The sequence below is a fragment of the Loxodonta africana genome, chromosome 4 (genome assembly GCF_030014295.1).
Source record: "Loxodonta africana isolate mLoxAfr1 chromosome 4, mLoxAfr1.hap2, whole genome shotgun sequence".
NCBI classification, from domain to species: domain Eukaryota; kingdom Metazoa; phylum Chordata; class Mammalia; order Proboscidea; family Elephantidae; genus Loxodonta; species Loxodonta africana.
Window position 1 is genome coordinate 17263528 of NC_087345.1, and position 25516 is coordinate 17289043.

Here is a 25516-nt window from a genome sequence, read left to right on the forward strand (position 1 = left end):
TGTCCCTCAGAACCCGCTATGTCCGTGTTTCTGTCCACTGCTAATACTACTACTATTGCCAACTACTCATGGTCCTCCAGGAGCCCTGGTGGCACGGTGGTTATGAGCTCAGCTGCTAATTGAAAGGTTGACAGTTCAAACCTACCCAGTGGCTCTGCAGGAGAAAGACCTGTCTTCAATCTGCTTCCATAAAGGTTACAGCGTAGGAAACCCTATGGGGGGCAGTTCTACTCTCACCTGGGGTCACTAACAGTCAGAATGACTCGATAACACACAACAATAGTTCTCCACGCAAGGACAGCGCCCCTGATGGGGACATGAGCAGACAGCATCATCATGGGTGGGGTGCTGCAGTCTTTTGACGGGGTTCCATGCCAGGTCCACTTCATGTACCATTTTTATTCTTCAAACTAAACCTGCAAGGGAGTTAGCAGCCTATCTGCTTCGTGGATAAGGAAGCTGACACTGAAGAATCAAACGTATCGCCGAAACTCCAAACGTCAGTAAATAGGCTGGTTCCGGAGGCAGGCCGATAGGACTTTGGAGGCCGGTGAGATGTGCGGCAACAAGCGGTATGTGGGGTGGAATGAAAAGAGAAAAAGAATTTGTGTTTTCAGCTGTGGCTTATAATTGGATCCCCAGCACTGAACTGAGTCAGGCCAGAGCATCAGAGTGATCCCACTGGGGTTAGCTTTCAAAGTGTGGGGCATACGTTCCGCCCCACACCCAAGGGAAGCAGGCTGTTCATGTTCTTACTCTGGCCCCACAGTTGGGGTCGTTGCTGGACGTTTCTGACCTGTTTAGAGACCGAGGTGTCACAGAAGCTAGTCAAAATCTGTCATCCGGACGAGCTTCTGTTCTTTTCAAGCTGCCTCATTTCTGAGCATCTTCTATGTGCAAGGCACCGTGCTTCACATGTGTTATCTACATGGGTCTCTGGGTGATGCCTGCAGCTCTGGTGGTGCAGCGGTTAAGAGCCTGGCTGCTAACCAAAAGGTCAGCATTTCAAATCCACCAGCGGCACCCTGGAAACCCCACAAGGCAGTTCTCTTCTGTCCTATAGGGTCACTATGAGTCGGAATCAACTCACGGAAATGGGTTTGGTTTGGGTTTTTCTGGGTGGTGCAAATGGCTAAGTGCTCAGCTAACATATGCCTCAGAAGAAAGGCCTGGCCCTTTACTGCTGAAAAGTCAGCCATTGGAAACTCTATGGCACATAGTTCTACTCGGACACACATGGGACCACCATGAGTCTGAGTCGACTGGACGTCAGTTGGCTTGGTTGTTACCCCATATCACGGAGGAGGAGACCGAGGCTCAGAGAAGACTGTCCAAGGTCTCACACAGCTCGTGCAACCTGGAGCCAGCATTTTACCCCAGGCCTTGTCTACACCATCCTTCCCACCAGCTTCTTAAACAGTGCTTCTTCTTTACTGGGGTGCAATATTTAAAACAGCTGCCTCACGCCGTATTTCTAAAGCCGGCACCCCCAGTTGTTAACGCCAGGGCAGGCCTCATCTTAATTCTCGGTAAAGTAGGCTCCTGGGGAGTTTTCCATAGATCAGTCTTCTCTAAGGCGGGAGTGGTAGTGCTGGGACAGGCTTTATGGGGGCGGGGTGGCAGCAAGGGGGGCTGTCTGAGCCTTGGGCCTGGGGGCAGCCCCTCCTTGCTTGATGGCGTGTGGGCTGACCGGGCTTGTGCGGGTTCCCCACAGGGCAGCGTTCGAGGCTTTGTCCTTCTCTCTCTCGGGAAATGGTCCGCTTTCTCATCAGAAGCCAAAAGGGGGGAAGGCTTTTGTATCTGGCTGGAGTTAATTTTAATGCCTCCCTGATGTTTCTTTTGTTTCAGACCGAGAGGATCAGTCCATTTTGTGCACGTAAGTGTCTCTTTAACGTCTGGATGATGGGACCTCGCTTCACCCTGGTCTGTTCTTATTCTTGAGGCTCCTAGTGACACCTGGGTAGCAACTTCCAGTCCCAGGTCCAAGACCCCCCTCCCCTTCCCCAAGGGACAGGACTTAAGGTTACATGTTTGTTGCTCACTGGGCCCCGCAGACGGACCAGCTTTATTTCATGGCCAAAGATTTAATCCGGCTTCCTCAAAGGAGCCTGTGGGGAGATGGGGGTGGGATTTACAGCAGAGAGAAAACCCAGAGTCTTCGCAGCTAAGCCCATTTGGGAGTGGATTGGCCGTTCTGTAACTCCTGAGTAGAATGCATTCCTCCTGACTCTGAATAGTGGCTTTCTTTACCTGGTCTCATGTCAATACTGGGTCCTGTCCCCCTCACCCTCTGAACTGTACAAGAAGACACATAAACCCCATGGCTGAGGGCATTAGTGGTGTGAACATTCCTCCAAGTGAAGCTTCAAGGGAACATGTATCAGTGCCTTTGACCCCTAAGTCAACAGCTGCTTACAACTGATTCCTAAAACACTTGGATGCAAAGGCTGCCAAGTGACCAGGGCAACAGTGGATAAAAGTTCACTTCTGTCAGGCCTCTGGAGGGCCATGGGAAACATACCCACAGAGGGTTCCAGAGCTTAGCATTCCTTTGGCTGCCCCCCTTTCTGCCACTGGGTGTTGGGCTCCTTGTTGGTGCCCTGCAGAATGGCGGGCAGTAGAGTGTGCAGTGGAAAGGGACAGATCTAAAGAATTGGAATAATCTGGGAACTTTCTGGAAATCTCTTGGCAGGGGTGAGTCTGGAGCTGGCAAGACAGAGAACACCAAGAAGGTCATTCAGTACCTGGCTTATGTGGCCTCCTCACACAAGAGCAAGAAGGACCAGGTGAGTGCCCGGGCCTTCCTCCCCACCATTGCTCTCTGGACCTTCGGTGGGATAATCTAGGAAGTGTCTGAGCTGCGTGAGGAAGAGCGTTTAATGATTCATGGCTTCGGGTTAAAATGAACGTGCTCTGGGGAATGAAGCAGCCTGGGCCCACTTCCGTCAAGGCTGCAGCTTGGCTGTCTCCAGAGGGAGTCAGTGGTAGCAAGCCCATTTTTCCCCTGGCCTCCTAAATTTTGGAGTTGCCATGGAAACCGGAGATGACCCAACCCAGGGTTTGCATGGCAGCACTCGGGAGTTTGCTGTGTGTGCAGTATCGGTGTCTACCTGGGAAGCCAGAAGAAGAGATTCGAAGACTTGGTTCTCCAGTTGATGGAGACTTGCAGGGCCTCAGCGGGCCTGCGTGTGACTCCCTGCTTCCTTTCCCTGCTCTGCAGTGTCTCTGGGTGGACAGCCCCCAGGGCAGAGAGAAGGGGCAGCTGGAAAGTTGTCTCATGTCCATTTTTCTCCCTCTCCCTCTTGGTGGATTGTCGGCCTCAGCAGTGTCCTCGCTAGGTGAGCTGCACGTTTACTGCACGTTCTGCACCGGGAATGCGTGTTCTGCCCATCGTGTGCCCTTGAGTTGGTTATTTTTTCCTGAGCAGCTTTTCACTCCACCATTGTCACTTTCTGCAGCTAGAATTCTTCCTGTAGGCTCAGCTCACTCTCTTGAAAGGGGCTGGGTGTGACACACAGTGACCTATCGTGCACTCTGAAATGACAACTACTGCAAAATCTCTGTGTGGCCTCACCACCTAGCTGTTCTCAGAAACCCGGCCGTGGCCAGAATTTCCCACCGCACACAGGGAACCTGACCTCGGCGTGGTGGGATGGAGGTGGGCTCTTCTGGAGCCCCAAAGGCTCAGAGTTCCAGACCAGAGACAGAAGGCTGCCTGCCTCTCACCTGCCATCCTGTGCTGGTCAGCAGATGTGCTGGGAGGGCCCACATTGGGCTTCCCTGCAACTGAGGATGACCAGTCTTAAGCATGATGGTGTGGTACCCTCTCTCTTTCTCTCAAGCACATACTTTTAAACTTTGACGGCACTGGATTCTTGGTATGAAATCTAAGTGCCAGTGGGGTCCCCTCCAGCCATCAGGGTGGCTCCACCTTACTGGCTTGCTGTGTGCAGCGTCTCTAAGTAAGTAGGGTGTGTGTCTCTTTGCATGCTGATCTGGGTGTGTCCTGCAGACTGTCCTAATGAGCCCAGTCTTCTGGAATGGAACCAAGAGTAACTTTTCCTGGGCCAAACTTCACAGGGCATCCGGAATCTTTTTCCATGGGGCGTTGGGAGTAATATAGGCAGTCCCTGGGTTACGAATGTCTGACCTGTACTTACAAATCAACCCCTGTAAAACCTATTATGTTAAAAATTCCAGGTACACACAATGGTTTGTAATAATAAACAGGCATACTTGGCGGCACGCAGCAAAACATTGTTATTCTATCGCTACTGTATTGTTCCGTTAGATGTTTTAGTGTATCCGGAAGTGTTTCTCCAATGCTTTGTGTGCATGGAAAGGTACACTGTATACTGTGCACTAAGACAAACGTTTGACTAACTGACATTAGATCCGAACTGAACCTAACTGCTCCGACTTAGGTACAAATTTGACTTAAAGACAGACCTAGGAATGGAACTCATTTGTAATCCTGGGACTTCCTGTATTTAGAAACTAATAACGTTTCCTTTTCCCTCTCTCCTCACATCCCTCATTTTCCATTCTTTTTAGGAGATTTATTTTTAAAACAGAGCTGTGAGGTTAGTAGTTCTGTAGCTGTGGTTTTCCACTTCTCGAGTTTACAGTAAATTTAATTTTCCAACTACTCATCGAATGCTGAATATGAGCCTGGTTGTCTGGTGGGTAACATTGGATTCCTTGCCCTGGAGGATAGGAGACAGGACCATAGTTACGGAACAGTAAAATAGACCCATGTGCTGTATGTCTGGGGGTCCAGCGTAGAGGGAGAGGCAGCCCCGAGCACTCAGCGATGATGTCATGTAGGGGTGGGTGCAAGGAGCAAACTTGTCACTCTTTCTCAGACTAAGGTATATTACGGGCACATTGCCCCTGCCTCTAAGTCCAACTAGAGTGATTGGCTACATTGCCTTTGGCTTCCAAATTACTGTCCAGGCCCTCGGTTTTGAAGGCCATTGACCAGTCTCATTGATTTCCTCACCTGAAGCTGTCCTGTGATTTTCCATATGTAGCTGGGGCAGAAAAACACTCTTGAACTTGGTTTACCAGGGAGTTCCTGGATGGTGCAAATAGTTAAGCACTTGGCTAATCACCAAAAGATTGGTGGTTTGGACCTACCCCAAAGAAAGAAAGGCCTGGGGATCTAATTCCAAAGGACCACAGCCATTGATAACCCTGTGGAGCACAGTTCTACTCAGACACACATGGGGTTGCCATGAGTCGGAATGGACTCAATGGCAACAGATTAATTGACTATTCTGAAGCTTGTTGTGGCATACTGTAGGTGAGAGCTTGCCCTCTCACTTGCTGTGACCCAGCTCCTCATCCCAAGACCTCCGTGCAGGAAGTTCCAAACCCTGCCTTGCTGTGGGGAGGCTAGGCTTCAACCGGGGCTGCATGTCAGTGAAGCAGAGCTTCGGGACTTGGGGCCTGTGGGCTTGGTTGAAGGGACTTTCCAGTTAGACCTTCGTCATCTGGATAATGCCCTTTGAGCCTTTTTCTTACTCCAAGTTCTGTTTTTTATGCATTTGTTGGAGCCCATTGGCAGAAGCACTACCCAGCAAAGCCCTCCAGAAATTGGATGGGTGATTCCAAACCTCATCACTTCATGTTATGCAAAATTCGTTGAAAAATAGAAGTCTCTTCTCTGTTAGTGAGATTTCCATAAAGAAAACCTTCCAGGTAGCCATCCCTGTCGTCAGCAGGGAGCGAGGCCTGGGACTCTGAATGGTTGCTCCTGAGTAGAGAGAGGCTGGCGGCAGGGTTTGGTGGGGACCATGCTCTGTCTGCGGAAATGGAAGTGGTGCGGCCAATCTGGCAGCCTGGCCTGTGCTTTAAGGGGAACATTCTGGGGGCGGGAGAGAGCAGCGCTCATCCAAATTGGGCTCCATGGGCTGCTTCAGGCAGCCATCCCAGGCCCGCCCGAAGCCGTGGGTGGGAGCCTGGTGTTCTGCTTCCACCGTGCCAAGTGCCCACAGAGAGCCCTACACTGTGGGTTGGCCCTGTCTCTTGGCCTGGCCCTGCTGATGCTCGTCCAGGGCCAGGGCACCAGAGAAGCTCCTGCATTTAGCTGTCTCATCTGGGAATGGAAGGTTTCTCTGGCTCTGGAAGGAGCCCTGGCCTCGAGGCTGTTAGGGAGGAGGGTTTGCCTGGGCCCTTCTGCTCATTGCCTGGGCCCTTCTGCTCATTAGACTCATTGTGTCCTTGGTGTCTGCAGACAGGTCTTATCTGAGCAGGGTGTGGAAGGCTGTAGTCTGGACTGTCCCAGGACCTCCTGCTGCTACCAGTTTTCCTTTCCATCACTCTGAGCAGCCTTTATTCCCATAAAACCCTGGCTCCGTTCCAGCCTTGCTAGTAAATACAAAGCCCCGCCTGGTCCTGGTGAGATATTCTTTCTCCCAGAGGGCGCCCAGGTTTTGAGACGAACGAGACCCATGTTTTCCTCAGCCAGGATCAGTACCTGGCCCAGTGAGGTGGTTGGTGGCTACTCCCAAATTTGATCTAACCCTACAAGGTAGAACCCCCAGGTAGGGCTGGGGGGTTGTATCAGTGATGAGAGGCTTAGTTAGAAGACCTGGATTCGACGGCCCACTCTGCTGGTTGATAGCTGGATGACCGTGGGCAAATCATTTACCCTCCTTCAACCTCAGTTTCCTCATCTGTGAAATGGGGCTACTTTGGCCTTCTCCGAGTTTCGTCAGGATCCAGGACAAGAAGGCCCACAAGTGTGTTTTGAAAAGCACAGAGCGCCGTGAGACCACAAGTAGGATGGGTTGGTGTTAGCAATAGATACCTATGAACCGGGAGTGGGCTTTGTTGATCCATGCTCACCTCCCTGATGTGGTAGGGTAGGTTGAGGGGAGGGGTGGCAGGCAGGAGCCCATAAGGAAAATGAAGCCAGAGGTGCTTATGTCTTCTGTGGATTGGGTCCCTCTTCTTGTCCTATGAAAAGGGCGGGGGGCTGTAGTGGAGATGAGAGGCAGATGGGTGGAGGGAGGCCAGGGTACCCTGCACGCAGAACCTGTCCCAGAGAAACAATGGTGCCACATACTTGTTCTTAGCTCGTGTGCTGCTTTAAAATGCAGTCCTCAAAGGTCAGGTCTGACCCTCTGCTTCCAGACTGCCTAGAGCCTCGTGAGTTCTCTCCGTTTCCTCCTGAGGTTGGTGAAGTCCATGTCAATAAGTTCAAACCAGTTGAGGTCTCCAAAGGTCCAGTGTAGAGGTCATTCTTGAGTGGTACAGGGACAGGTTGGGTTTGGCGTGGTGGGCTGCCAGAGCGCAGTCTGGAAGCTTGTGTTCCTGGCATGCTGGACGTATAGATGGCTCTGCCGCCATGCCTGCACCTGGTGAGGCCAGGCCACTGCCCAGGCCACTGTCCCACCTTCACTGCCCCCTGGGTTCCTCTCTAGGGTGAGCTGGAGCGGCAGCTGCTGCAGGCCAACCCCATCCTGGAGGCCTTTGGGAATGCCAAGACCGTGAAGAACGACAACTCCTCACGCTTTGTGAGTAGTGGGCGGCGGGGCCAGAGCTGGGTGCTCTCATCCAAGGTACTTGGTCCTGTGGTGTGGGGTAGGCTGGGTTGGTCCCAGGAGGTGTGGACCTGCCCTCCTCCTCTTAATGAAGGTGGCCTAAGTAGCTTCCTCAACCTCCTTTGTAAAAGGGAGCAGGAGTGTTCTGACTGTACCCCTGATTGTTCCATTGTAATCAATAGCCACTTGGTACCCAGGATCAGATCAGGCAGTGAGGAACACTTCCAGATAACTGGCTTTCCCCTCCTTCCTCTCCATGGAGGAACTGAGGCAGCCTTGTGCTCATCCTTGTCTCCAGGGTCCAAGCAGCATAGCACCTCTATGTCCTGGCTGCCAGTGCAGGGTGGGGAAATGGGACCCCTGACTGACACGCTGTACCTGCTGGAGGTAGGGGTTGCTAACTTCTTCTTTGGTCCCTAATGCAGGGGGCTTCTAATCTTTCTATCTTTTTAGGGCAAATTCATTCGTATCAACTTTGATGTCAATGGCTACATCGTGGGAGCCAACATTGAGACCTGTATCCTTGTGGTTGATTCTAATGAGTCTGGGTCTGGAGGAGAAGGAAGTGGGCTTGGTGGAGAAGAAGCTACTTCCTAATTTCAACAATTTCCCCTTTATGGCCTGTTAGGACACCTTGCCTGTGGAGTGGGAAAGATTCCCAGCATAAGCTCATTGAAGACTAGCTCAGGGTTTGGGTCTTTCTTTATTAGTAGCATAAGATTCTGCTTAGAACATGACGGAACTACTGAAGATTGTCCAATAGGGTTTCTCAAAGGGGGGTGGGGGTTAGGTAGATGTGGCTTTATTCCCCCTAAGGCCAGCATCGTAGGCTTATGCTTGTATGCACAGTCTCATCTGTATTCCCTTGTAGAAGGCGGCCCTGTAAACAGACTAGCTTCTTGCTTGGATAAGCGATACCGCTTAGAGGAGAGGACCAAGGTCATCAGATTTTGCTCTGTTTGCCACATTGTGCTGTTCTTTCTCCCCGATGAGGTTCAGTTCCTGTAGCCAGGGCTAAGAAGACAGTGGACAGGGTTCCTTTTCACCAGTGTGTACAACTCCTTAATGTTTGCAAAGATCTTTTGGAGAAATCCCGTGCCATCCGCCAGGCCAAGGAGGAGCGCACCTTCCACATCTTCTACTATCTCCTCTCTGGGGCTGGAGAGCACCTGAAGAGTGAGTAGCTGTCCCAGCAGCTGGACGCTCAGGTTGCCAGGTGCCAGGGCTCCTGCCAGAACTGGGCCATGAACTCTGTTTGGGAAATGGAAACTTGGGCCTCGGGCTTGGGGAGGAGAAGCATAAAGGTCTTCTGTTCTGCGTGCCATCCTAAGGACTTGGTCTTGCTTCTGACCGTGCCCAAGAAAGTGAGTCTCATGTGTAGACATGTCTCACCTTGACGCTCTTCTGTCGACCTGAGTGTTAGATTTTCACCCGTGAAGGAAAGTCAGCACACTTTCTAGGGTACCTGAGGGTGTGGGACCTATTTCCTAGTGTCCCAAACCTTTGAGGTCAGTGTTGCCTGTGGCCTCTGGTTTTGACATCCCACTGACCCACTCCTGCCCTCCACCCCTTACAGCTGACCTCCTGTTGGAGCCGTATAACAAATACCGCTTCCTGTCCAATGGGCATGTCACCATCCCCGGGCAGCAGGACAAGGACATGTTCCAGGAGACCATGGAGGCCATGAGGATCATGGGCATCCCGGAAGACGAGCAAATGGGTACAGGGCTGGCCCTCCTGTGGGTGAGGGGCGGGAGGTGGGTCATTCCCCATCGGGGCCATCAGGGCAGCTGACGGGCCTGGGGAGAACTTTGTGTTGGCCCTGACTCTGGGGGAGCCCCTGTAGAGGCCGGGAAGAAGGCCTTGAGTATGAGTTTCAGGGTTATTAGTCCTGGTGGTCCCACAGGCATCTACACAGAAGGCACCAAAGGACAGGCACTTACCTGCCAGGGACCAGCAGCCTCTCCAGGGTTTGGATCTGCCATTATAATCCTAGCTCTTTGCTGCAGTGGAGAATTTGTTCTGTGTCCCGCATGTGGAAGGGACTGGGCTGGGTTCTTTGTGTTGGGGAACTCTGAAATGAATGGCAGTGGGGACCATGCCCTAGAGGGGGTTGAAGAGGGGTTGGTATTCTGGAGCCCACTTTAAGTTTTGGCCAGAAGAGATTGGGGGGTAGAGAGAGTATAGCTTGTTCTCTGTCTCTCCTGTGGGGCAGGGGACATAGAGTGGAGTGAGGCTTAGAGATGGAGCCATACTGGGTGGGGTGAAGACACTGGCCTTGTCTCAATTCTGGGTCTGACATCTGGGCTACAGGTTGTTGCATCAAAGAGGGAGGTATTTGCACCACCCTGCTTTGGCTAAGTCAGCGCTCCTAGGGCCATTCCCAGCCAGTTGGTGGTACCAGCCTGTGAGGTCAGGTTCATGGGCACTAGTGGTTTTGATCTTACTTTATCTTCCTCGGCTGACCTACAGTAGCAGTCATCTGCCCATGTTCTGCTTATATGTCTATACATCCTCCTAGACTATGAAGGTCTTACAGTGTGGGGACCATATCCTCCCCATGACTACGTCCCTTCTGACACCCACTAAACACGGGCTTCTCATTCAGCAAACCAGCAAGCTGTTTACTGTGAATGGGTAGCCAAATTGGAGCAGTGTGACTTGCCTGGTTGGCAGGGTCGGTAAACTTTTTCTGTAAAGGGCCAGACAGTATATTTAGGCTTTGCAAGCCATAAGGTCTCTGTCCTGATTGCTCAAGTCTGCTCTTGTAGTACAAAAGCAGCCATAGACAACGTGTAAATGAATGGGTGTGGCTGTGTTCTAATAAAACTTTATTTACAAAATAGGCAGTAGACTTCTAGGCTAGAGTCGCATCGTTGGTATAGACTTGGGAGTGTTAACAGCTCGTGCCTAAGTGGCGGGACTGTCCAAGCTGAGGTCTACCAGGGGCCCAGGAGTGAGATGCCCAGCTGGCAGAGTGTGCCATTAGACCAAGACCCTGGTACCCCCATGGCTCCGGGGAGTATGGGAGTCTCACTTGGTTTGGCTTGCTCAAGGACTGCCTGGGTAAGTGACCAGCCCCACCCAGGGGACATTCCACCCTGAGTCTGGTTCTGAGCTGCCCCTGCTTGCTCCCCAAAGGCTTGCTGCGTGTGATCTCAGGGGTTCTTCAGCTTGGCAACATCGCCTTCAAGAAGGAGCGCAACACCGACCAGGCATCCATGCCCGACAACACAGGTACCTCCCGGCGTCTTCTCATCTCTGATGTGGGACAGGAACCTGGGCTTTGGTTTGCTTAGGAAACCCCAGATGCTCTGATAAAAGAGGGACCCTCGCCCCCTCCTTTAATTTTATGTGTTTTTATAGCTACATATTGTTCTGTATTTTTTGTACAGATGTAAAGCACACATAAACACAGCCCTGCTTTTCTTACAGCATAAATGTTGAAATGAATTAGAAAAACTCATGGTCGTATATGTACCAGGGTTCCCTCGTTCATTCTGAGACCAAACCACTCCTCTTAGGCAACGATTTCTGCTGTGTTTCCAACTTAGTGCAAGTTTTGCCATGGGTACTTTGGGGCCGTGAAATACTTTCTTTCCTGCATCTGACTTGGCCGCTACTATTTCCTTGGTGGAGTGAATGACCTCATTTAAGCTGTTCCCACCTTACGATCCCTTCTTACGATCTTTCAAAGAAAATTAATGTGTGGTGTATGGTTGTAAGAGATGTTCCTTTGGGGCCATGTACTGTTGCACCCCCTGATAGGGATGGGGTGTCTCCTCTCAGCCCTGTCTTTGGGTGGGGACCCCATTAGTATGTGGCCGAGGGTGTGCAGAACAGCTGATGCAGAGCCTTCAGGTAGAGTGCTTTCCTCTCTGTCCCTTGGGGCTCAGGGGAGGTGGAGGCCACCACACCTGCTAACCTGCACCCAGCCCTGGGTTTGGGGCATGTCTGGTCTTCCATGGCCCTGTTGAGAGGGACCTGGATTCAGCTGTCCTGGGAGTGAGTGTCCAGTGTTCTTCCTCTGCTCCCAGGTGAGCAGAGGGCTTGTTCTCTAGTTTTTAATGAAAATTTCTCCTCTTTTGAAAAATACTAGCTGCCCAAAAAGTGTCCCACCTTTTGGGCATCAATGTGACTGATTTCACCCGAGGAATTCTCACCCCGCGCATCAAGGTGGGAAGGGATTATGTCCAGAAGGCACAAACAAAAGAACAGGTTGGTGTGCCCTGTGGCCAGCGTGGGTGGGGTTGGGGAGACTCCTTTAACGAGGGGTACAGCGGGGGTTGAGGCTGCTCTGTGCCACACCTGTGTTAGGCGCTTTCATCTGGGTTTCCTTCGTCAGTCCTCACAACAACCCAGACTGCTATAAAACCAAACCTGTTGCCGTTGAGTCAATTCCTTTAGGACAGAGCGGACTGCCCCTTAGCGTTTCTAAGGCTGTAATCTTCACACAAGCAGACTGCCACATTTTTTTTCCACAGAGTGACTGGTGGGTTCGAACTAGTGACTTTTCAGTTAGCAGCCAAGCACTTAACCACTGTGCCACCAGGGCTCCTTTTCCCAGGCAGCTAGGTGGTGTTTAACCAGTTGCCATTTCTGACTTATGGCGACCCTGTGTGTGTGTCAGAATAGCACTGTGCTCCATACGTAGGGTTTTCAGTGACTGATTTTTTTAGAAGTAGATCGCCAGGCCTTTCTTCCAAGGTGCCTCCAGCCTTTTGGTTAGCAGCCCAGCGTGTTAACTGTTTGCACTATCCAAGGACTTTTAACCATCTGAATGATGAAATTGAGCCCCCGAAAAGTCACGGGGCTTAGTCCATGTGTCTAGGAAGTGCCAGTGGCAGAACGATAAGGACGTCTCTAGGCCGCCTTGCACTGATTGTCATTGAGGGAGTGGGATGAGGCGAGAGCTTGGTCTTTCTAACAGCACGTCTCGTTCTGGTGCCAGGTCAGCGGCCTGTCATCTTCAAAGCCCTGCAAAGCGGCTGTTCCTCACCACCTGCTGTCCTGTCGCATGTGGTGAGAGAAGCTGAAGGCTTTGCCTCATTTGTGCCAGACTAACGCGACCCCCCTCTGCCACAGCTGGGGCCCCTACCTGCGCTGCTGACCGATTTCCCCCTCTGTTGTTGGGAGTTTCTGGTCTCCTATGTGACACGGGTGATAGGAGTTTTTAAGGCGCCAGTCCTAGCACTTAAAAACATTTTGAACTTCACGTCGATTAATCCTTTTTCTAATGAATAACATCCGCACACCATACACTGGGTGGCTGAGAGCCTGCAGGTGGCTGGGTGCAGACCCACCCCCACAGAAGACAAGACCACTGTCTTCAGAAGACAGCAGGTATACTAGTCTTCGACTGCTCATTTTTTTAATAATGAAAGAATATTTAATTTTTCATTATGAAAATAGTTCATACGTACTTAAGAAAATTCAGAAAATGTGGAAATTAGAGAAGGAAAAAAATTGCCACAGTCTTATTTGGGAGTGATTATTTTTGGGCAACTTTTCTGTTTTCTGCAAGTCCTTTTTTTCTATAGGTACTTTTTTCTTTTTTTAATAACTTAAGCATCACCCTGGTTTTATATTAGGGAGCTTTTTCAAACGCATATAAAACAGAAGTGGAGAGACTGGTGTCACAAACCTCATCTCCCCACCGTGCTGCTTCAACAGTTGTCAGCTCATAGCCAGTGTCGTCCATCTTTCATCTTGAGTAGTGTAAATGGTTAAGCACTCAGCTACCAACTGAAAGGTTGGTGGTTCACATCCACTCAGAGGTGCCTTGGAAGGAGGGCCTGGCTACTCCTGAAAGGTCACAGCCATTGAAAACTCTGTGGGGTACAGTTCTACCCTGAAACACATGGGGTCTCCATAAGTTGGAATTGACCCGGTGGCAACTGATTTGATTTTTTTGAAGCAAATCTCAGACGTCTTATCATTTATTCTGTAAACACTTCAGGATGTCCAGCCATTTTATTTAAAAGAAAAAAAAAGATCTTCGCAGCTGTCTACAAGTTTACTACACCCATATTATTGGATATTTAGTTTGTTTCAGTTCACTGTAGTGAACATATTTGTGCATGAAGCTTTTTTCCCATATCTGGGGTTGTTTCTCTGGGAAGGGCCCCAAAAGGGAAATGATGGTTATGGATAAAAGGCAGGAGAGTTTTAAGGAAGGCTGTTTGTATCTGATCCCCCTGCCTCCCTCCCGCTGGTGTTCCTGCTCCCCAGGCTGACTTTGCCATCGAGGCCTTGGCCAAGGCCACCTACGAGCGGATGTTCCGTTGGCTGGTGCTGCGCATCAACAAGGCTCTGGACAAGACCAAGAGGCAGGGCGCCTCGTTCATCGGAATCCTGGACATCGCCGGCTTCGAGATCTTCGATGTGAGCCTCCTCCCTTTGCAACCCACCTTGGCCGCCTCCTGAGCCTCTTGCTGCCTTCTCCTGGGGCCGGGCGTCCTCTCTCGTCCCCGGTCCCGCAGCACTCAGAGTCGGCCATCTGCTTTTGCGGGTGGAGACATCCACTGGGTGTATTATTTTAAGCTAAACAAGAGTGCAGGTTGCCAACCAGAAATGCTGCAGAGAATGGCCCCTTGTAGTTCATGTTCTTAGAGGCTTCATGGGGGAGAGACTCCCATTTATTAATTCTTCCAGCAAATAGTTCTCGTGCACTGGGACAAGGCACCATCCCTGCCCACAAGGACTTTGAGGTCTGGTGGGAATACCTGGTAATTACCGTAGACCCGAGGTTCTTAACCTGGGCCCCCTGTAGATTTCAGAGGAATCACCCATGAACTTGGTTGGAAGAAAATTTATGTCTTCATTTTTTTCACTAACCTCGGACTGAAACTTAGCATTTCTTTCAATTGTGAAGCGAGCAAGCTGCAGCAGACCACAGTTGTCCCAGCAGTGATAGGAAAGAACTCAGATCTTTCCTGTCACATTCCAGTCTGTGCAGTGGTCTTGCCACATCACTTCTTCCCATCCTGGGAACTATGGAAGTTAATAAGTTCGCTGTTCTTGTTAATAAAGAGCCTGGTATTTTGATAGTTGTATTTCAGTATTGCTCCTTTCCTTTATCATCTATACCTTATACATTTAAAAACATTGTTCTGAGAAAGGCCTTCCCAGATTGCTAGAGAAGTCCACGGCCCCGAACAGCGAAGAGCCCTTGCAGCTGGTTGTGATGAGGGATGGCCGCCCCACCACCCAGGGTCAGAAGTGCCCCAGGTGGCCCTTGAACACCTGCCCCACTCCCCTTCCCCTGGGGCTCCTGGCCTCTTACCTGGAGGGTTGGTGTCTCTCTGACATGGTTTCTTCTCCTCCCAGCTGAACTCCTTCGAGCAGCTCTGCATCAACTACACCAACGAGAAGCTGCAGCAGCTCTTCAACCACACCATGTTCATCCTGGAGCAGGAGGAGTACCAGCGCGAGGGCATCGAGTGGAACTTCATCGACTTCGGGCTGGACCTGCAGCCCTGCATCGACCTCATTGAGAAGCCAGTAAGAGCCAAGCTCGCCAGGGCGCCAGCCCCGGCCTCTCGCGCTTCCTTCCTGGGGATCCCACTCCTCAGCACTGGCTCTGTCTAGTTCCTCCTCCTGTCCGGTGCCACCTGGAGGAGTTGGCTCAGGAGCTTAGATCTGGTGCCTGGGGGGCCTGGCAGCCCCTCAGAGGAGACACGCTGGGCTGCAGCTGCAGGCTGGCCTGGCCCAGCTGCCAACCAGGTGGCATGTGGCAGTGGCTGAGCAGGGACCACTTGGCATCTGCCTGAGGTTGGCCTCCATAAGCATGCTTTGTCCTAAAGAAACAGGCATGATATTATATAGTAAAGTCCTGTCCCCAGACTCTTGCTCTGTAGCGGAGACTGTGTGTTGTGTGGCCTTGAGGTTGGCTGTCTCCCAGGTGTACCTTTCAAAGCTCAGCTGTTCCCTCTCAGGATGACCAAGTCATTGGAGCCTCTGTCCCCCCAGCATTAGCTCTTTGAGGGTGGCTGTAGCCAGAAATTCTTTCCCATTTGCTTGTCAGTTCACATTTAAAGCTCTTGCCAGGTGGCGTTTGGGTCACCTGTGTGTGCCTTAAGTTTGGGGGGCTGTTCTTTAATGGAGCCTGAGCTGTTTTTTTTCTTTCCTTTGAGCTGTTTCTGGAGCCCTAGAGGTGCATTGGTTAAGAGCTTGGCTGCTAACCAAAAGGTTGGCAGTTTGAATCCACTGGCCACTCCTTGGAAACCCTATGGGGCAGCTCTCCTGTGGCCTATAGGGGTTGCTGTGAGTTGAAATTGACTCAATGGCAGTGGGTTTGGTTTTTTTTGTTTTGAGCTGTTTTTATTTCTGATTTCCCTCTTGATTATAGTTAATTGCACTGAACTCATGTTCTTCCCAGGATCCTGAGCTGCTTGAGAATGTATACGCCAGAGCTGCATCAAAATGTTAATTAATCAGTAGGTCTAGGAAAAAGTTTGTTCCTTGTGAGAGTTTTACGAAGAAGAGGGTGGTGGTTGAAATGATCCAAAATCTCACTATGAGACGATGTACTTTTGGGATTTTTTTTTTTTTAATCAATTGACCTTTCCAACAAACAGGAGCCCATCTGGCTTCAAGTGTTGTCAGACAGTCTGGCCGCAGTGTCTGAATTGACTTTCTCGTCTTACACGTTCTGGGTACCGAAGGTCTTTGGGCTCTTTCTTCTCCTCAGGAGGCTTGTTCTAAATCTCATTTTTCATCATATAGCTGTGCAGGCTTGGAGGGTGGAGGGCAATGTCTTCAGAGTGAGGCACTGGGCTCCTATGTTGGGGATACCTGTTGAGGGCAGCTTCCTGGGCAGACCCCAGACACGCCTGTGCGGGCCAGTGTATCTGCACTTGCCATTAGACCCACCAGGTGATTTTCAGTTCACTAAAGGTGGAGATTCTGCTGTGCTGGGTCATTGAGTTTAGAACCCCATTGTGTTGGGTCATTGGGTGGAGAACCTTACTGTGTTGGATCATTGAGTGGAGAAGCCTGCTGTGTTGGGCCATTGGGTGGAGAACCCCGCTGTGTTGGACCATTGAGTAGAGAACCGTCACTATGTTGGGCCACTGGGTGGAGAACCATGCTGTGGGCCATTGGGTCAAGTGTGTATCAGCCACAGTTTAGACCGAAGAGGCTTCTTTTTAAACTAGAATTCTTACATTGAGTGTTTTCCAGAGTGCGTCTTTTTATCTTGGGGGCGAATGCAGCCCACCACCTTCTGATTGTCTGGTTAAGCCAGCTTCAACTTCCTTAAGTGGGCAGGGGAGTGGTTCCCGTGGCATGCTCACCCGGTCCTGATGCTTTGCTTCTTCTAGGCAGGCCCCCCAGGCATCCTGGCCCTGCTGGATGAGGAGTGCTGGTTCCCCAAAGCCACCGACAAGAGCTTCGTGGAGAAGGTGGTGCAGGAGCAGGGCACCCACCCCAAGTTCCAGAAGCCCAAGCAGCTGAAGGACAAAGCCGATTTCTGCATCATTCACTATGCTGGCAAGGTGAGGAATGGTGGAGTTGATTCTCTCCAGGACAGAGCCAGGCGACCCGGGAGGGTGTGGCCAAGCGCTCTTCTTGCCCAGTGATTCATCTCCTAATGTGGCGAGTGACAGTAATGACAGCTCCTGCACCTTGTGAAGCACCTTCACATACTACGTTTTGTTAGATGCTTCCAACAGCTCTCCACCATGGTCAGTCCGGCTGTTGTGGAGTTGTGTTACTGTTGGTGGAAGTGAGATCTGTACTGAAGGCACGAGCTCTGGAGTTAGAGCTCCACTACTCACGGGTTGTGTGGCCTTGAGCCAGTTAGTTAACCTTCCTGGAAAATGGGGTGACTCCACCTCCACTTCACAGGTTGACATGTACTAAATGAGCTGTGGGGCCCAGTGCTTGGCCTGTGTCAGTGGTCTGGGACAGCACTACTCAACCTCAGCATTACTGACATTATGGGCCAGTTAATTCTTTGTGGTGGGGGCTGTCCTGTGCAGTGTGTGATGGTCAGCAGCATCCCTGGGCTTTACCAGCCAGGTGCCAGTAGCGCCCCACTCCCTAGTTGTGACAACCAAAAATGTCTCCAGACGTTGCCACATGTTCCCTATGGGAGGGGGTATAGTCAGCCCCGTTTGGAGCCACTGCTCTAGGTGTTAGCTGTTAATGCCAAGGTCACACGGCCAGAGAGTGGTAGAACTGCTCTCAGCACTTGACTGCACACATCTGCCCAGCCTGCTTGTTCCTGGGGTGTTAGCTTAACTGAGCAGGTGTCCCAGGACCGTAGAGACACACACTTGGTTTAAGCTGGTTTTTTGCAGCACATTCTGTGTGCCTTAAGTGAAGTACCTAACAATTAATTGCAGCTGAACATGTGCTAGCCAGGGCGGGGCCCAGTCTCCTGGGTCCATGGTGGTCAAAGCCACCCCACAGTCCCTGCCCAGTGCCCCTGTGCAGTGTCCCCGCACTGCCCGGTCTTGTACTCAACCCAGCCGCTGAAGCACCTCTCGACACAAAACAAATCCGTTAGTTTCCCACGTTGGCTGTGACAAAGTGCCACAGACTGGGTGGCTGAAAACAACATTTATTCCGTCACAGCTCTGGAGGCTGGGAGTCCGAAGGCCCTAAGGAAGATCCTTCCTCGTCTCTTCCACCCTCTGATGGTTGCTGGCGTTCCTTGTAGCTGTCTCATTCTAGTCTCTGCCTCCGTTGTCACGTGGCCTTCTCCCTCTGTCCCTCCGCTCCCAAATTTCCCTATTTATAAGGACACTCGTCATTGGATTAGGGCCTAATCTTAATTTGATAACGTCTGCAAAGACCCCATTTCCAAACAAGGTCGCATTCATGGGTATCTGGGATTAAGACCCCAGCGTATCTGTTGAGGGGACATAATTCAGCCCATAGCATCCACCCATTAAAACAATAATAACACAGACTGTTTACACAATTATCTGATGTATTACCATGTGAGCCTGCAGCTCCGCTTCCATCTTTGAGAAATACACATGCACAGACGCTCATGTGAGGGTTTTTATCGTAGTCCGTTTATAGCGGCAGAAAACTGGAAACGCCCTAAAAGCCCATAGTGGGGAATGTGTGATGAAATTTGCTATGGGGTCTCCACATACCAGACCGCGATGCCACGACGCAAAGGGACAAGGAGCGGCTGCTGTTTGAAGCAGAAGGAGCACACAGCTCTGTGGGCTTTTCATTTCACATCAGGCATACTCTGGCTCTAGGGAAAAGAAACCAGCATTACATGCTTCGTTATGAACAGCAGTGCCACATGTATGTAAATGTACAGAAAGGGGCTGGAAGACTCCGGCCGGCTGGCTCTGAGTGCTGGTTACTTCTGGGCTGCGGTTTGGGTTAGGAAAAGGAGTCCAGGGGGCCTGCTGCTCTGTTTGTATTGTTTTGGGACCTTTTATAATGAAGACGTAAAGTGGTATTACTCATGTTATTAAGAATATATTTTAAAAAAGATAATAATATGTTCTCATTAGAGAAAACTTGGACGTTCTGAAATGAGAGAGGCAAAAATGACTTATATTCTGTTACTCTAAAGGAAATATTAATATTTTAGTACCTGTCCTTCTAGGATTTTTGTTTGCATTTATACTACTTAAAATAGAAGTGAATAAATAAAAACGGAGCACTATATTGTATAGCCACAAATCCCTTTACTTAGTCAGGCCCCTATTCTTGGGTTATCGGGTTGTTTTTAACGTTTGGCTTTCATATGTCACACCTCAGAGAACGTGCTTGTTGATACGCCGGTGCCTGTACCGTGCATCATTTCCAAGAGTGTTCATGTTTGTTAACTTTTCTGCTCGCGGGGTCGGCTCGTGAGAGTGTCCATCTCCAGGGTAGCCCCGGCTCACCCCTCGGGCTCTTCCAGGTGGACTACAAGGCTGACGAGTGGCTGATGAAGAACATGGACCCCCTGAATGACAACGTTGCCACGCTGCTCCACCAGTCCTCCGACAAGTTCGTCTCGGAGCTGTGGAAGGATGGTACGCCCTTTGCCCTCTGCCTCCCCACCTCGGCTGTGGGTCTAGCCACAGAGCAAGGGGCGCCCCTCTTGCCTGCTTCTCATTTCAAACAAGCCAGGTGGTGACTGTCCTTAGTCACTCCCACGAGAGAGGAAGGCTCCTTGAACCAAAAAGCGGGGGGAGGCAGGGCCCTGAGGATGTGCACAGCAGCCCTTTCCACTGGCCCGGCTGCAGACCCCGTGGCCCTTCCCCAGTGTGGGACGTGACCAGGTGGCCGGAGCCCTCTGCTCAGGTTTCCGGTCCATGGGCTTTCTTGCATTTCCACCTTCTACCCCTTGGCAAGCTGGTCGCTTTGGAGTTTTTCTTTTTAATGGTTTCTGTCGGTTTCTCCTTTTCTTTGCCTGGTTTTGCTTTAACCTCTCTGTTGCAGAGATGCAGAGCACTCAGAGAGCCTATTTCTATCAGCGCTTTCCTATTCTCCACCTAGAATCAGGTGACTGGCCGCCCCCAGTGGGGTCTCGCGTGTGTGGTGCATCCTGAGCTGTGCAAGAATCGCTTCTGCTGAGGCCCCCCCTTCCCCCTGCACCCCATCTCCCCTGCCTGACTGCCCCTCCTCCCTGATCTGCCCCTGGGCTTTGGGGCAGGCTCCTCCCTGCTGTACCCATTGCAGGCCTACAAAAAACAGGAAAATGGGGGGGCTGTGTTTGGATATTTGGGGACTTCGTGCTGTGTGTCTTATAAGGAAAGAAATTGTTTCAAAGCCCACGTCCTCCTCAGAGCTCTGTCCTCTGAAGGTGGTGTCTCACTGCTCGAATGGCACAATGTCTTGGCATGAGATTTAGATGTCGTGCAAACTGCCATCTGTATGTGCGCCTAAAAGCTAAACCTGCGTTTGTGCGTTAACTAAGCAAGCTCTCAGCAAGGGCCTGCTGTGACTGGGCCACACCTCCTGGGTGTAGGACGTGCTCACCTAAAATGACCGGTTATCACGGGACCACCTTCAACCTTCCCACCTGAGCTACCCACTCCCAGGAATCTTGGGGAGCCAGTTTGGATTAGCCGGGTGGTGGGCGTGTGAGGTCCAAAATATCTCACATTTTAATTGGCTGGCTCAGAGCTTCCATCCCCACTTCGAGCTTCTGCCTGTTTTGCTGCCTTAAAATTAGCCGTAGGGGTCTGGTCACAAGGATGGGAAACAGGCTTTGTCACAGAATTCTTTAACTTTACCACCAACAGGGGAAGGCTTCAAACTTAATGTTAGTTCTGGCTTAAAACTGGTCTCAAATTGCTGCCTTCATTGGTTTTGTTTGCTTGCTGGCTTTTGCCTTGGAGGAGGCCCTCTGTTTCATTGCTGCTGGACACAAGCCAGAGTGATGGGGCTGCTCCCTTTATGGGTTGGTGTGGATGCTGCAGACCTGTGAGCTAGGAGAGGAAGCAACACGCAGGAGTGTGACGACGTCTTCAGCTCTGGGATGTTTGTTGCCAGGAGCAGTTCTTGGGTGCTCTCTATTTCTAACAACATTTAGAGATGGCTGCTGCCTGGGGTGAGTCCAGCTAGAGGGAGAAGTGTCCAGAGTCCTGTAGACAATCACAAGGTAGCTTTAGTGCTCCCACCTTCTGACTCCTAGCCCAGTGTTCTTAGGAAAAAGCTGGTATGAATTCAGGATACTGATTTTTTTTCCACCTGGGACCATAGGACTATAGCATAATTCTGTAGTCAAGTTTTCACACTTCAGAGTCAGGGCTGGGGAGTCCTGATTGTACAAATGGTTTACACTCGACCACCAACCTAAAGGTTGGCAGTTTGAACCTACCCAGATGGACTGCAGAAGAAAGCCCTGGCAATTCACTTCCAAAAGGCCACAGCCATTGAAAACTGTATGGAACACAGCTCTACTCCAACACACTTGGGGTCACCATGAGTCATAATTGACAGTAGTGGGTTGGGTTTCTTTTTTTTTTGCGGGGGGGTCAAAGCCAGGCTAGTGGAACTGTTGTCTATTCCAAAGCATATTGTTGGCTTGATTGTATCTCTTTGGGAATAGGAGCTTCCAAAGTGGGCTGGAGTTAGCTGTCAGGCTGGGAAGTTAGCCTTCCCAGATACACTGCCCCCTTTGAAACAAGCCTTGGTGGCTTTGCAGTCTTTCCCCCTTTCTGGAGTCCTGCTCATATGGTCAGATTTGCTCAACATTTGGGGGTGATCTTAGCATGTGTGTAGAGTTCAAGCAGAAAGGGTCCTGCTGTTCTGTACTGTCTCTCCTCTTTTCCTGTCCACATGTCCGTCTGTCCCTCCCGCCTGCTCTGCCCTGCGCTGGGTGAGCTGGTGCTCACATGCTTCTTTGTCGTCTCTGCAGTGGACCGCATCATCGGCCTGGACCAGGTGGCCGGCATGTCGGAGACGGCGCTGCCCGGGGCCTTCAAGACACGGAAGGGCATGTTCCGCACAGTGGGGCAGCTGTACAAGGAGCAGCTGGCCAAGCTGATGGCCACGTTGAGGAACACCAACCCCAACTTCGTCCGCTGCATCATCCCCAACCATGAGAAGAAGGTAGGGCCCGCACGGTGGTGTTTGGGTCTTGCCCGTCCCCCCAAGCAGAAATGATTCTTCTCCCGCTGCACACAAGAGCCCAGCGTTAAGTCCCTCCGTGCTGGCTGATGGCTCTCTCAGCAGATAGGCTGTGGGTTTGCGGTTGGTTCCGTTGTCTCATATGTAGCCTCTCCCAGACCTAACCCTGTGGCTGCAGTGGCTCCCTTTGGCTTTTGCCTGTCTCTATCGATTTGTGGGCCCAAGAATGAGACACCATGCATGCGTTCTCTCCCCTTTAGGCTGGCAAGCTAGACCCCCATCTCGTGCTGGACCAGCTGCGCTGCAATGGGGTCCTGGAGGGCATCCGGATCTGCCGCCAGGGCTTCCCCAACAGAGTAGTTTTCCAGGAATTCCGGCAGAGGTGAGCCCAAGCTGCAGCTGCCCCTTCTGGGACCGGCTGCGCGTGGCGGGGGCTCCGAGGTGGCGGATCCTGCCAGTGACTTGGGATGAGGTGGCTGTTTCCCCGGTCCTCACGAGCCGATGTCTGGCTGGCCCTTCCCTCCCTTCTTCTCTGCCCCACCCTCTGCATGAGAAGGGGTTTCCCTGTTGCAACGAAGATAATCGCAATTGGCTTTCACTCCTAGTGACAGCGAGGGCCTGGTGTATTTGCTGCGGTAGAGGAGCTATGAAGAGAAATTTAAAAAAATCAGCCAGAGACTTGAGCGCTAAGGGAGCTTATGGGCACTGAGGGTGCAAAACACGGCAGGTCTTGCCATGGCTGCAGAGATGTTGGGGACACTGTCCTATTTGTCTGGTGACTGTGTGTGGTGCCGGTTGCTGTCACGGTGCAGCCCTTTATTTTGTAGACCTCTCATTGGTAAGCAGCTCCCTGAGGCTCCCAGGGAGAATGTGAATGTGACCATCACAGGTTGCAGAGGAGACTCCTGGGCAATTAGGAGCCCTGGTGGTACAGTGATTAAGGGCTTGGCTGCTAACCAAAAAGTTGGCTGTTTGAATCCACCAGTCGCTCCTTGGAAACCCTTTGGGGCAGTTCTGCTCTGTCACTAGGAGTCAAAATCAACACAACGGCAGAGCTTTCTTTCTTTCTTTATTTTTGGTTTGGGTGGTACAAATGGTTAGTTACCATGTTTGGCTGCTAAGCGAGAGGTTGCAGTTCGAGCCTATCTAGAGGCACCTCGGAAGAAGGGCCTGGTGATCTACTTCCAAAAAATAAGCCACTGAAAACCCTATGGAGCACAGTTCTGCTCTGACACACATGGCATCTCCATGAGTCAGAATGGACTCCTGGGTACCAGTTTGTGTTTCTTTTAGAGCCCAACGTAAAGCTCCCCCTTGAGTGATATAACCAGTCCAACAGGAGCTTCTGTTCATTTTCCGGGAGATACCAAGCGTTCCTCGTGCCATCTAACCAGGAAGAGAGCTGGGTGGGATTTGCCGAATGGCTTTTCCCCTTAGGGGAATTTGTGAAAAGGCTTCTCCATTCATAGCACTGGATGGATGATCCGAATTGCTTACATACATTCCAGGCAACATGGGGCTTTCACGATGCAAGGTAAGCCAGGGGCGCAATGACCAGGCTTCTCTCTTCTTCCTCAGATACGAGATCCTGACTCCGAATTCCATCCCTAAGGGCTTCATGGACGGGAAGCAGGCATGCGTGCTTATGGTAAGTGGGGTGGCCGTCTCGCCCTCTCTGGTTGGGTGGCCCTTGTCTGTGTAATTGGATGCATGCCGTTTTGATTGGTGCTGTGTGGCCCCTTTCAGTGCTCCAGCTCTGACTCTGATGCTGCCTTGAGGCTGCTCTCTCAGGTGCCATACAGTGTGGGTGGCATGTGGGCCCTGGGCCATGTGCAGGAGACCAGAGCCGTGGCCCCGTGGAGCCTCGTAGTGCCTTCTTGCTCATGTCTCCTCTGCACACTACAGTGTGGTCGGCAGGGCGGCTTGCAGCAGCACAGGAGGCTGGCCCAGAGCCCCTGGGGTCTGCATCTCTCTCTCTCCTCCTCCCAGCCCTAGTGTGTGCTGGGCAGACAGTAGGTACTCTGAATGCTCAGAGAATGAATGAGGGCTGCACAGTGACTCACTGGCCAAGGCGGAATGAAAACCCACTCGAGCCATCTCCCCACTCCCCCTGGCTGGAGCCCACTTCTTGGATGCTTCTTCTTGAGGCCCCCATAGTGGTGCGTGGCCAACAGCCTGCTGTCCTCCCACCTAGATCAAGGCCTTGGAGCTGGACAGCAACCTGTACCGCATCGGCCAGAGCAAAGTCTTCTTCCGGGCTGGCGTGTTGGCCCACCTGGAGGAGGAGCGGGACCTGAAGATCACGGATGTCATCATTGGCTTCCAGGCCTGCTGTAGGGGATACCTGGCCAGAAAGTGAGTTCCCGAGGTAGCCCTGCTTGTCTCCATCCTCCACCCTCCTGGCCTGAGAGCACCTGGGAGGCTGAGGTCTGGGAAACCTGAATGCCCGGCAGGTATCTGCCTGAAGAAGGCCCTGCGGCTCCTCTTGTCCCCTCTGCTTCCTGTATTTGTGCCTCTAAGGGATATAAACCAGCATTTCCGACAGGTTTAAAGTGATGGCTGGGAGGGAGTGTGGGTAGTGCCATCGCAGAGTGCTCCTCACTGTGTGCCTTGTGTGGGGACAGCACCCGACCCTGGCTGTGCCCAAAGTGTCCTTGCTCCTGGGGCAGGGTGCCATCCTCCAGCTCCGGGCAGTACCCTTGGGAGTCGGGCTCACCTGCTGTAGGATGGCAGTCGCGGTGGGAGACAGAGCATGAGCCCTGGGAGACAGCATGAGCCCACGTGTATCCAAAACCCCCCCCTACTGGTTCCTAAACACCCACCATCTTAGTGTCTTAGTGCTGCTGTAAAAGAAATACCACTCGTGGTGGCATTAAAGAGTAGGAATTAATTTTCTCACAGTTCAGGAGGCTAGAAGTCTGAATTCAGGGTGTTGGCTCCAGGGGAAGACTTCTCTGTTAGCACTGGGGGAAGATTCTTGTCTTAGCTTCTTGTAGCATTCTTCTCCGGGGGCATCTGTCTTCTCCCTTTCTTACTTGCTTTCTTCCGGGCCTAATCTGCTCTTTTGTATATCAAAAGTGATTGGTTTAAGGCACAACCTATGCTGTTGTGGCCTCATTAGGATAACAAGGAAACCTTGTCCCTAAATGGGATGACAGCCACAGGTTTAGGGGCAGTGATTTACAACACATTTTTTGGGGTGAGGGAACACAATTCAGTCCATAACACCCCCTTTTGCAAAACATCAGTTAGTGAATGGCATGAAGGTTGGGACGCTGGAGTCAAAAGTTGCCTTGCACCTAGATCGACTAAAGGCCTGGTAATGGTAATTGCTCCTCACACTTGTTAAGGCTCTGCCGTGTGCTCACAAAGGCCTCATGCTGTGGACTAGCCACTAGTGAAGCCCAGTGGTGTGGGAGGCCTAG

The 25516-nt window shown here is 51.5% G+C and overlaps 1 protein-coding gene across 2 annotated transcripts in view; it reads left to right on the top strand.

Annotated features, from left to right (window-relative positions):
- Window positions 1–25516, top strand: part of MYH9 (myosin heavy chain 9) — a 104811-nt gene that overhangs the window by 58592 nt on the left and 20703 nt on the right. For both annotated transcript variants that reach the window (XM_064283622.1, XM_064283623.1), the window contains exons 4-19: window positions 1849–1876; window positions 2693–2786; window positions 7431–7523; window positions 8004–8067; window positions 8628–8726; window positions 9127–9270; window positions 10692–10787; window positions 11650–11768; window positions 13782–13934; window positions 14880–15053; window positions 16874–17047; window positions 19432–19546; window positions 21880–22073; window positions 22352–22473; window positions 23670–23739; window positions 24286–24446. In XM_064283622.1, the coding sequence (XP_064139692.1) occupies window positions 1849–1876; window positions 2693–2786; window positions 7431–7523; window positions 8004–8067; window positions 8628–8726; window positions 9127–9270; window positions 10692–10787; window positions 11650–11768; window positions 13782–13934; window positions 14880–15053; window positions 16874–17047; window positions 19432–19546; window positions 21880–22073; window positions 22352–22473; window positions 23670–23739; window positions 24286–24446 (1900 nt within the window). The remainder of the gene's footprint in view (window positions 1–1848; window positions 1877–2692; window positions 2787–7430; window positions 7524–8003; window positions 8068–8627; window positions 8727–9126; window positions 9271–10691; window positions 10788–11649; window positions 11769–13781; window positions 13935–14879; window positions 15054–16873; window positions 17048–19431; window positions 19547–21879; window positions 22074–22351; window positions 22474–23669; window positions 23740–24285; window positions 24447–25516) is intronic.